We start from the raw sequence: 12637 nt of genomic DNA on the forward strand, positions 1-12637 counted from the left end.
AGTAAATGTGTTCTGTGCTTATAAGAGCGGGTCCCACTTAACTCAAATTGACTACTTATTGACCAGGGTGACTCATATGGGTAGGGTAACTAACTTAATTTAATAGTAGTAGTAGGTTCAGGTCACAGCAGTCATTTGGTGCATCAATTTATGAACCTAGTTCATTAGTTAATGCACAAAACATAGTTTTATTTAGTGATAATATTGGAAGGAATATGGGTTCAATTTTGAATTCTCGTTTACTGGGACAGTCAGCTATTAGTTTTTGTTATCCGTCAGCATCCTTTAAAGTTCTCGTGCGAAGAAGAAGAAAGAAAGAAATTTTTGATGAAATCAATAAGGCTATTTATAAACATGACAAAAGAAATTTCAAGTGAAGACTCAAGCAAAAAAATGTTATTTAACAAATAGTGGTTATTAAGGACAATACGTATTTACTTACTTGTATTGTAAAGGACTTACGATTAGGAACAATATGTTGTAAATAGATACTAATTACTTTATTTTTTAACTTGTCTTGGTGTATAAGAAGACCCTTAAATGTGAAGAGAACATCATTTATAATTTAACCTCATTGCTGTCAATTGCTCTAAAAATGGATCGTGTTGTCGGCAGTGCATTCTTTGCTAATACTGAAGATTCGGAAATGTTTGAATGTAGTCAAGGTATTAGATATAAATGTGAATTGAAAGAAATATGTGAAGACATAGATCTCATGATTCTTTGTGAAGAAGCTGAAACAAATATTAAATTGTTCGATCCCACATATGACGATGAGTTGTATCAGATATGTGCAGTGGTTGAATAATATGAGGTAAGAAAACAACATATTTTTGATTGCATCGTCCAGGATGTTGTATTCACAACTTTTAGATTTTAATGTTTCGTTACTCCTCTTACAGTCAATCATCATCATCATCATCTAACGTGGATCAAACGGGGCTTGGAGGAGCGTTGAAAAGAAGTGCTGAAGCTGACGTTGAAAACAACAGTTCTTCAAAAGACCTCGAAACAAAGAAGATACTTCGGTAGTGGGCAAGGTACATTGTGATATATATGTAATATATTTGTTAGTAAGAGATATTTTGCTAATCATCTAAAAAGTAATACTCATAAAAATAATATATTAAAATCACATAACTCGTTCGAAAATGTATCCGTTATAGAGTCAGCTTTCGGACAGCGTATCATCACTTACAAAATCAAAAGTAAAGAACAATCTGACTTAGTTTTTCAAACGCCAGAATCTTTTCTCGATTCAATAAAAAGTGAAATGTTTTTCTCAATTGATGATACCCTTATAAAACATGCTACTGTTAAAATTAATTTTGTGCTACATGCAGATTTTGTCCAACAGACCAAAAATATTTCTAATTCATTTGATTGTCAGAGTAAACAGAGTTACAAGTGGCGAGGCAGATGAAGCCGTGGAATATAATGTTGAAAATATAATGCTGCCTTGGGAAAATAAGGAAAAAGCAGGATTTACGTATTCATCAAGAATTGACTATGCCCTCTACACCTCTGTTATACCCCCTGTATGACAGAAATTTGTAATTTTTGTGATGCTTTGAGATGGAGAAAAGAGACAAATGGAATGTGCTGTTCAAGTGGAAAAGTGGTTGTTACAAATTTTCATGATCCACCAAGCATTATTAAAGCCCTTTTAAATGGTGATCATCCCCAGTCTAAACATTTTTTAGATAATATTCGGTCCTATAACAGCGCTTTTCAAATGACATCTTTTGGGGCGACACAAATAACAGAAGGTCCGTTCATCTTATTGGATCTTTATTGGCAGATAGTGAACCTAGATTTCTGCAAATTTATATTGTATCCAATTACAATGAACAGCATAATATTAGAAATGGCTATTTTCCTCAACTTAATGGTTTGCTTATATCAGAATTACAAAACATGTTGCATCAAGTAAATCTATATGTGCGGAATTTTAAAGCAGCCTTGGAGTCAATTCCACAAGGAAGCAATGATTACAAAATAGTCACTAGTGCAGATAGACGTCCAGTTGGTGAACACCGCGGGAGACACAACGCACCAACCGCAGATGAAGTCGTAGTTGTTTTAGTCGACCAGGAGTGTGAGAGGCGTGACATCGTGTTACGCACTCGCGACGATCGTCTTCAACGCATTTTTGAGACTCATCGAGCTTACGATGCTCTACAATATCCATTAATAATAGGGGTACCCATCAGTAATCAATTATTTTAACTAAGGGATATTTGCTTCAGTATAGCACAGTGCGTGAACGCATGCAGACGTGTTGTATTGCGCAATATAAAATCTGTGACCTTGAATTTAGAGACTAAAGTTAATTTAAAAGTTTTTATTACCCTGGTGTAAAATGGCGGACGATCAACCAATTGAACATTTACGTCATTGCATACTGTTTCATTTTCGATCACGTGTTAGTGCAACGGTCGCAACAAAAAAATATTATGATGTATATGGAGACGTATTGAAGGTTTATTAATAAGTGTCAACGGTGGTATAGAAAATTTTCTACTGGTGATTTAGACTTGTCTAATGGCGATCGAAGTGGAGGCCCAGTAAATTTTGATAATGACGCTTTAAAAACATTGGTGGAAACGAATCCCAAACTGAGTATCCAGGAATTAGCAAACACTCTTCAATGTATTTGGTCAACAGTTCAAAGACATCTTAAAGAAATCTGAGATGAATAAAGAACAACGGCGTACAATCTGCACATCTCTTTTGTGTAGACAAAAAAGTGAGCCGTTTTTGCGCAAGGTTGTTACTGGAGACGAGAAATGGGTGTTGCACAATACCAACAAGCGCACCAAACAATGGCTTTCTCCCAATCAAACAGCAATACCCACTCCTAAACCATCCCTCACTTTAAAGAAAGTGTTACTGTGCGTTTGGTGGGATTGTGGGGGTATAATCCATTATGAAATATTAAAACCTGCAGAAACTATTACGGCTGAATTGTACTGCCAACAATTGGATCGATTACATAACCAATTGTAGGTAAAACGACCAGGTCTGGTCAATCGAAAAGGAGTTATATTACAACATGATAATGCCCGGCCGCACGCAGCAAAATTAACTCAGGAAAAAATTAGGCAGTTGAACTGGGAAGTTTTACCACATCCTCCTTATTCACCAGACATAGCTCCATCAGATTTTTATTTATTTCGTTCCATGCAATATTCCCTGAAGAACAAAAATTTCAAAAATATCGATCAAGTTCGAAATCATCTAGAAGAATATTTTTCTTCAAAAAACACTAAATTTTACCAACGGGGAATTGAAACTTTACCAACAAGATGGCAAAAGGTCATAGATAACGATGGAGGTTATGTAATTGATTAAAAATAACAATAAATAAATCTTGCCGTGTGATCCCGGCCTAGAATAGGATCACCCTGGTACTGATGGTGTCGTAAGAGGCGACTAAAGTACGTGTGGTAGAGTCACGTCGCCAGCAATGGCAACACGCATGGGCAGACTCGACCGGATCATTACCACCCCCGGCATTTAAAACCGGCGTTAAGTAGTGGCTTTATGCCACTGCGTTGCGCACTAGGTAATGCCGGGCTCCGGAGCCCAACCCCCACCCCTCCCTAGAATATGAAAGCGGCACTTAAAGAGAAACTACCCCAGGAGGGTACCAGCACCTCCGGTGCTGGAGAATCCCTCCCTGAGTCCTCAAACTCAGGCTGCCCTTCGAATTCTGGGGAGGGCACAGAACCGCGCACAAGTCAAATTCGTAAACAAGGCAAACGAGACGTACGCTCCACGGCAACCCCTTCCACACTAAACGTGGACTTCTGTAACATCAGGGGTCTTCATTCCAACCTGAATGCCGTCCACCACCATCTTGAGACGGCACGGCCGGCCTTGTTATTTCTGACGGAGACTCAAATTATCCGACCGAGCGACACAGCCTACCTCCAATACCCCGGCTACAAAATTGAACACAACTTTCTGCCTCATGCCGGGGTCGCTGTGTTCATAAGGGAGGACCTAAGTTTCCGTCGTCTTGCAAATTTTGAAGGTCGGGACCTGTCGACTATCTGGCTCCGTGTTGACTCGGACGATCGAACCCGAGTCTACGCATGCCTTTACAGGTGCCACAGTGGCAATGCGGAAACGGATCGGCTCATGGAGCACATGCAATCCGCCATCGACGATATGCTCTCACAGATCCCCTCTGCTGAGGTCGTGATACTTGGAGATTTTAACGCGCACAATGCCAGTTGGCTTGGATCACGCACCACCGACCACGCTGGGAGGGCCGTTTTTGACCTTGCTACGGCGAATGGATTGTCCCAATTGGTTGAGTCGCCTACGCGACTCCCGGACGTGGACAACCACAATGCCTCCTTACTGGACCTTCTGCTGACTTCGCACCCGGAACAGTACCAGGTTGTCGTCGATGCTCCTTTGGGGTCTTCTGACCACTGCCTGGTACGGAGTGTCGTGCCCATTAAGCGCGGCAGTCGCAGAACACCCGCAACTCGTCGCGTCTGGCATTACAAGTCAGCAGATTGGGATGGGATGCGTACATTTTACTCATCTTATCCCTGGGGCTCGGTTTGCTTCTCTTCTGATGATCCTAGTACCTGTGCCGCTGCTGTTGCCGACGTGGTTCTGCAGGGCATGGAACTTTATATTCCTAGCACTGTAGTGCCCATCGGTGGCAAGTCACAGCCTTGGTTTGATACGTCTTGCAAACTCGCTGCCCTTAGCAAACGCGAGGCATATCAAATCTGGACCGAGGCACTGGTTACTAAGGATCCGAAGGTGAAAGCCTCAAAAAGAGAGTATAACCGGGCCTCTAGGTCCTTTAAGCGGCAAATTGCCAAAGCAAGGTCCGAGCATATCGCCAAAATCGGCGAGAAGCTTGAGAGCTACCCGTCCGGAACTCACCAGTTTTGGGCGCTCTCAAAGGCGGCACTCGGCAACTTCAGCCAGCCTTCGCTTCCGCCTTTACGCGAGGGGAATGACATCTTGGTCCATACGGCGAAAGAGAAAGCCGATCTCCTGGGCGCTCTCTTTGCTTCGAACTCGACTTTGGATGACCAAGGATCAACGCCACCGACCATCCCGCGGTGCCAGAGCTCAATGCCTGAGGTTAAGTTCAGCCAAAAAGCTGTAAGGCGAGCTCTGTCCTCTTTGGACATCCATAAGTCGAGCGGGCCAGATGGCATCTCCCCCTTAGTGCTTCGTTCTTGTGCTCCTGAGCTGACACCGGTGCTAACGCGTTTGTTTCGGCACTCTTACTCAGTCGGCGTAGTCCCAGATTCATGGAAGAGCGCTCTTATCCACCCGATCCCGAAGAAGGGCGATGGTTCCGATCCACCTAACTACAGGCCTATTGCCATCACCTCCCTACTCTCAAAAGTCATGGAGAGCATCATCAATAGCCAGCTCTTGGTTTATCTAGAGGATCACCGATTGATTAATGACCGTCAATATGGCTTCCGCCATGGTCGCTCAACCGGTGATCTTCTGGTTTACCTTACCCACCGTTGGGCTGCGGCTATTGAAAGCAAAGGAGAGGGCCTGGCAGTTAGTTTGGACATGGCGAAGGCCTTTGATCGAGTGTGGCATGGGGCGCTCCTTGCTAAACTTCCATCCTATGGGCTTCCCGAGAACTTATGCAGGTGGATCGCCAGCTTTCTCACTGGGCGCAGCATCAAGGTCGCTGTCGACGGTTTTTGCTCCAAACATATGCCCGTGAACGCTGGCGTTCCCCAAGGCTGCGTGCTGTCCCCCACGCTGTTTCTTCTGCATATCAATGACATGCTGGAGGATTCTAGCATTCATTGCTATGCAGATGACAGCACGGTGGACGCTGTTTACTCCGGCCGCGCAAGTCTTTCTCGGGAAAACGCTGAACAGTGCCGAAATAAACTTGTATCTTCTGTTGAGGCATCCCTCGAGAATGTCTCTTCATGGGGTGAAAAGAACCTGGTCCAATTTAACCCCCTGAAGACACAGGTTTGCGCGTTAACCACAAAAACAACCCCATTTATCGTATCGCCAGTCTTTCAGAACATTCCCCTTTCAGCCGCGCCGAGTATCAGCATATTGGGCCTTAATGTTTCGAGTGACTGCCAGTATCGCGATCATCTGGAAAGCAAGGCCAAGTTGGCCTCGAAGAAACTGGGGGTCATCAATAGAGCGAGACGGTACTTCACGCCAAAACACCGATTGGCTCTATATAGGGCCCAGGTTCGGCCACACATGGAGTACTGTTCTCATCTCTGGGCTGGTGCACCCCAGTATCAGCATGACCCATTTGATCGCATACAACGTAGAGAACGTCCGAATCATTAAGGACCCAGTAAGCTGTGAAAGGCTTGACACTTTGGCTCTGCGTAGAGACGTCTCCTCGCTGTGCGTTCTCTATCGCATTTATCATGGTGAGTGTTCTGAAGAACTGTTTGACCTGTTACCTGCCGCCGAATTTTCTAACCGCACAGCACGTCACAAACTTAAATATCACCCACACCATCTGGATGCGTGGCACTCCACTACTGTGCGGTTTCGTAGGAATTTCCTTCCACGCGCCACCGAACTGTGGAATAGCCTACCCGCGGCAGTGTTTCCAGGTCGGTACGATATGGGTACCTTCAAAAAGCGCGTCTATCTCCACCTCAAAGGCCGGCAACGCACCTGTAGCTCTTCTGGTGCTGCACGGGGTCGTGGGCGGCGGTGATCATCATCAGGTGACCCGAACGCTCGTTTGCCTTGTCCTTTTTTCATAAAAATATATATATATATATATATGTAATTAAATTCTATTTTTTGTTGTTGATTGATTACTTATGGGTACCCCTAATATATTGTCATGGCGAAGATGAGTATAATTTCGGGTTGCACTAACTGAATCCTACTACTAGAGTCACTAACTTAAGTAAAAAAGTATCAGCTCAACAATATTACTCATACCTTTTGCAAATAAAGCGTAATTGTTTTGTGTATTTGCAACGATTTCGTAGTTTGTTTAGTCAACTTATTGTGGATATGTACGCAAAAATTGAAACTGAACGTTTAGTGTACATTCGCACTAACCAGCGTCGTTTACGAGTTGAGGAATACGTGCATCTGCGTGACGCAATACAAACAGATAATAATGCCGAAGCTTTGGGGCGGTTACTCATTTTGCCTTCCAGTTTTACAGGCGGCCCTCGATATATGCACGAAAGAACGCAAGATGCTTTTTGCTATGTCCGTAAGTACGGCCGGCCCGACCTATTTATAACGTTCACAACAAATCCAAAGTGGGTATCGTATATCGTATAGTGCCGATCCAATTTTGCATAACATCATTAAAACACACATGGTTTACGGGCCATGTGGCGTTTTAAATAGAGAATCACCATGCACGCAAGATGGCCGGTGTTCAAAAGATACCCTAGAGCACTTACAGAACAAACTATATCAGGAGAAAATGGGCATCCGCTGTACCGGCGAAGATCACCTTCTAAAGGTGGTTTCATGGCTTCCATCAGGTTCCGTGGGTAGGAAATTTTATTAGACCATAAATGGGTAGTACCGTATTCGCCAGTTTTATCTAAAGCATTTCAAACTCACATTAATGTTGAAATATGTTATAGCGTTGAATCTATAAAATATACAGGGTGGAATTGTCAGCACCACTTTAAATGAAACTACAGTTTTAACTACTCTATAAAAGTCTAATATAATTCGGAAAAAAAATAATTCCCAAAAATGAAAAAGTTTTTTTTTCAAACAAAATAAATAATAAAATTATCGTTTTAAAATAAAACGCCATTTGTAAAGTATAACGTAGACACGCACACACTTACCTCTCAAATCGGAAACATTGCGTCACACGAAATACAGGTATGGATAAAAATCCTACGTCCAAACTGTTGAGGTACCTTGATTAATTTCTTAGGTGTGGGTTTGAAATATATTACCCAATATGCAGTTTCAGTAAAAGAAGCGCTGCCTCTTCCATCCTGTATATGTAAATACTAGCGGACGCGCGCAGCTTCGCTTGCGTATTTAGGGCTGAATTCTAATAACCCATGAAACATGTGTTCAATGAAATATTTTTAAGAGTCTAATTTTCAAATTTTATGAAAATCGGTTGCGATTTAAAGATTTTTCCATACAAACTTTCAACCCCTTATTTGCACCCTTAGGGGGTGAATTCTAGAAAACCATGAAACACATGTTCAATTAAATATTTTTAAGAGTCTAAATATCAAATTTTATAAAAATCTGTGGCGATTTAAGAATTTTCCCATACAAACTTTCAACCCCTCATTTGCACCCTTAGGGGGTGAATTCTAGAAAACCATGAAACATATGTTTAATTATATACGTTTAAGAGTCTGAATTTCAAATTTTATAAGAATTGGTGACGATTTAAAAAAAACCTATACAAACTTTCAACCCCTTATTTGCACCCTTAGGGGAAGAATTCTAGAAAACGATGAAACACGTGTTCAATTAAATACTTTTAAAAATCTAAATTTCAAATTTTATAAAAATCGGTGCCGATTTAAATTTTTTTCCATACAAACTTTGAACCCCTATTTCATCCCTTAAGGGTTAAAATTTTTCAAAATCCCTTAGTGGATGTCCAGATTACGAAAGTAAACTTTTGTCCAAATTTAACGTTTCTACCATAAGCGGTTACGACTGTGCGTGCGTCTTACCTCAGTCAGTGAGGACAAGTCCTTTTATATATAAAGATGTCAATAAAGGTAGTGATCAAGCCATGATAGCACTAAGAAATCGTAATGAATATGATGAAGTCACAAGATACCAGTCTGGTCGTTACATAAGTTCCTCTGAGACAGTTTGGCGTATTTTAAGTTTCCCGATACATAAGAGATATCCGCTGGTCATTCACCTCGACGTCTACCTTGAAGGTGGGCAACGAGTATACTTTCAAACTGAAAATGTCCTAAAAAGGTTAGCCAACCCAAGACAAACTACATTGCTTGCATTCTTTCGTCTTTGCGAAAGAGATCATTTCGCAAAGTCTCTTTTGTATAATGAGGTGCCATGTTATTATACTTATAACAAGCAGCAAGGTGTTTTCCATCGTCGGAGACGTGGAACTACTGTGGATGGTGAACCTGGTATATTTAAAGAGCACGTGATTGGACGAGTGTACACGGTACACCCGAATAATTCAGAATGTTATTGTTTACGCCTTCTCCTTCATATAGTAAGAGGTCCTACATCTTTTGCAGAACTCCGGAAAGTGGACGATGTTGAAAATTCCACCTACCAGGCCGCTTGCCGCGCACGCCAATGATTAGGTGGAGATGAGCATTGGGATCATGCGTTAGCTGAGGCATGTATTAGCGATAGTCCACATCGCTTGCGACATTTATTTGCCATATTACTGACCTTTTGTGGATTATCGGATGCTAGAGAGTTGTGGCAAAAGTACCGCAACAATTTTGCTGAGGATTTTGACAGACATGATCAACTATAAAAATATACTAGATGGAGAAATTTCTCACCAGGTACGTGAAAATTGTCACAACATGTCTTTATTGGCTATAGAGATTGTTATAAGTATAGGAGGGAACTCGGTCAGTCAATATGGCTTACCGTCACCAACAGACGATGGGGAACGTATAAACCGAGAATACGCTTCGGAAATTGGTTATAATCACTTAAAACTCGCAAATATTTTACAAAGTGGCCTCGAAAAATTGACTGAAGAACAGCGCCAGACGTTTTATAGAGTATGCTGCAGCGTCGATAACGCATCGGGTGAAATTCTGTTTTTAGATGCGCCTGGCGGAACGGGTAAAACTTTTCTTACCAAAATTATTTTGGCTAGGATAAGGAGCCAAATTAAAATTGCCCTCTTTCGGGATAGCTGCCACATTGTTGCCAAGAGGAAGATTTGCCCACACCATGTTCAAAATTCCCCTAGATTTAGACAGTGCCGAAAACCCAGTTTGCAATATATCACGAAATTGCGATAGAGCAAAACTGTTACGGGATTGTGCCTTAATTATATAGAATGAATGCACGATGGCAAATCGGAAAGCTGTAGAAGCTGTTGACAGGACTTTGCGAGATATACGGCAAAATTATCAACCTATGGGTGGCATTACATTTCTTTTCTGTGGTGATTTTCGGCAGACATTCCCCGTTATATCTTGCGGAACAAAAGCCGATGAAATTGCTGCCTGTCTGAAAAGCGATATAAATATGCGAGCACAGTTAGGGGGCTGCGAAAATGCGCAAGAATTCCCGAATTTACTTCTAAAAATAGGCGACGGCACATATCCCGTACAAGAAAATGGAAAAATTATTTTGATGCAAAATCTTTGTTGTTCTGTTTCATAACAAAAGCATCTTATTAATTCTGTTTATGAAAATTTCACAGAGATCGGAAATAAATCTGGTTCTTGGCTATGTCACCGTGCGATTTTGACTCCCCGTAACGACCAAGCGGCAGCAATTAATTTAAAAATATGTAATAAAAAATATATGCCAGCTGATTTGTTTACAAAGAGTTTAAGTTCAATTAAGCATAACACTTTTGTAAAAGCTATTGGTTTAATATAAAATTAAATTACTTATATTATTTTTATATAGTGAGGGTGTTGGTTTATATAAAAATAATAATCTGTGGCATCACGTGACATGTACTAGTTACTTCGAATAAATCATTCCTGTTCGTTCCGAGAGACGGAAGTAAAAGTACGTTTTTTTATTAATACCAAAGCGTAGTCGCCCCATCAATGATGGCGATTTTGTAAAAATATGCATTAAAATTGCCGCTGAGAAAATGTGTCCAGAAGCAGCAAAAAAGTTTGAGAAAATTCAACCGGATCGTATGACTATCCAAAGACGAATTGTCTTTGTCAGGCAATATTGCGAAACAATTAATTGAAAAAACTAAGATCATTCATTTTTTTTCATTCGCACTCGACGAATCCACCGATATTAGTTCCACAGCTCAACTTCTCATATTCATACGAGGTGTTACTCAAGATTGTAAAGTCTTAAAAGAGTTATTAGAAATGTGTTCATTGAAAGGTCAAACAACCAAAGGAGTTGATATACTTTTGGATCAGTGTTCAAAAATTGATTTGGACTTATCAAAATTATCGGGAGTAGCAACTGACGGTGCTCCTTCGATGATTGGAGTCAATTCCGGGCTAGTTACTTTGCTGATAAAGCATCTGCAAGAAAAAAAACATAAAAGCTGAAGATCTCATGCAGTTTCACTGCATTATACACCAAGAAGCCCTCTGTTCTAAAAAAAATGAATTTCAAAATGTCATGAAAGTGGTAGTTTCGACTCTAAATTTCATAAAACCGAGGACAATTACAGACAATTCAAATAATTCCATGATGACATCGAAAGCGAATACCAAGATTTACTGTATTATACAGAAGTAAGGTGGCTAAGTCGTGGATTGCCACTGGAACGATTTCTAAATTTAATAGAAGAAATTGGAATATTTCTGGCGAAAAAGCAAAGGGATGTACCGGAACTTAAAAATCCTGATTGGTTGTGTCATTTGGCTTTTTAGTTGACATTTCAAATCATTTGAATGTCTTGAACACACGGCTTCAAGGCAAAAATCAACTGATATCCCAGCTCTACTCTCATGTATCATCCTTTCAATACAAGCGCCACTTTTCAGGTCACAATTAAATTCTGAAAATTACAATCATTTTCCGAATTATACGAAAATGGCTGAAAAATTCAACAAAACTGCGATTAATTTCAGTTATGTAGAAAAGCTAGATATTTTGATTCAATCTTTTCAAGACAGATTTTCGGAGTTTAAAAAAGTGAAACCTCCTTTAGACATATTCAGCAATCCTTTCACGATTTCAGTTGAAAATGCGCCAGAGTCAATGCAGTTAGAAATTATCGACATTTAAAACGACCAAGATTTACGCAATACATTCAACGAAGGAGACTTGCTGAACTTTTACCGCTGCATTGATAAAAATATGTACGAAGATTTGCGCATAAACGCTCTGATATGAGCAAGCTTATTTGGTTCTACTTATATATGTGAATAAACTTTTTCAATACTAAATAATAATAAAACAAAAAATCGAAACCCTTGCAAATGAAACTTTTACGTGTTTCTACAAGTAAATTTTAGCCAAATATAAAAAAGATTGTAAGCACTATGCAGTGCCACGCTCCAAATTAATAAATTCTTTTTCAATTTTAATAAATTATTATCAATTCTTTGTCTTTAATTACCTATACTTCCGGCGACTGGCCCGCCATCAGTTCATGATTTGTCTGAATGGCCCCTAATCTTAATAAGTCTTTGCAACCATACATATAATAAATATATACTTATACGTATATATAAGTATATATATATATATATTATAATGTGAGTTGCCCATAAGAACATTACCGAAAAAATAAAAGAACACCGGAGACGATTTCTGTATAAATAAAACACGGTTAGAGTATTCTCAATGTTTTTTCGGTCTTCTTAGCTATCAGTGCACGTCCTCAATCCTAATGAAGCAAGTCCTCGTGGATTGGGTTATAAAATAGCAGTGAAGTGCAACTGTGGTGTAAACTAAATAAACTCATGTCCTCTGATTGATAAGGCTTTTGAAGTAAACCGTCGAATAGTTTTTACCATGCGAC

At 40.3% G+C, this 12637-nt stretch overlaps 2 protein-coding genes across 2 annotated transcripts in view; both read left to right on the forward strand.

The window, feature by feature from the left end:
* The window catches only part of LSm-4 (COMM domain containing 5 Like Sm protein 4), a 50714-nt gene continuing 38077 nt past the window's right edge, over window positions 1-12637 (forward strand). Inside the window, exon 1 of the mRNA XM_085187210.1 lies at window positions 1-17. The gene's annotated coding sequence lies outside the window, so the exon portion shown is untranslated. The remainder of the gene's footprint in view (window positions 18-12637) is intronic.
* Window positions 6801-10701, forward strand: LOC146538643 (uncharacterized). Its single transcript, XM_085187214.1, has 2 exons — window positions 6801-9151; window positions 9228-10701. The coding sequence occupies exons 1-2, from the start codon at window positions 8747-8749 to the stop codon at window positions 9294-9296; spliced, it is 474 nt and encodes a 157-aa protein (XP_085043340.1). The 5' UTR covers window positions 6801-8746; the 3' UTR covers window positions 9297-10701.

The sequence above is a fragment of the Heliconius melpomene genome, chromosome 6, assembly GCF_056956725.1.
Source record: "Heliconius melpomene rosina isolate 202511_hmr_F chromosome 6, ASM5695672v1, whole genome shotgun sequence".
Classification (NCBI taxonomy): domain Eukaryota; kingdom Metazoa; phylum Arthropoda; class Insecta; order Lepidoptera; family Nymphalidae; genus Heliconius; species Heliconius melpomene.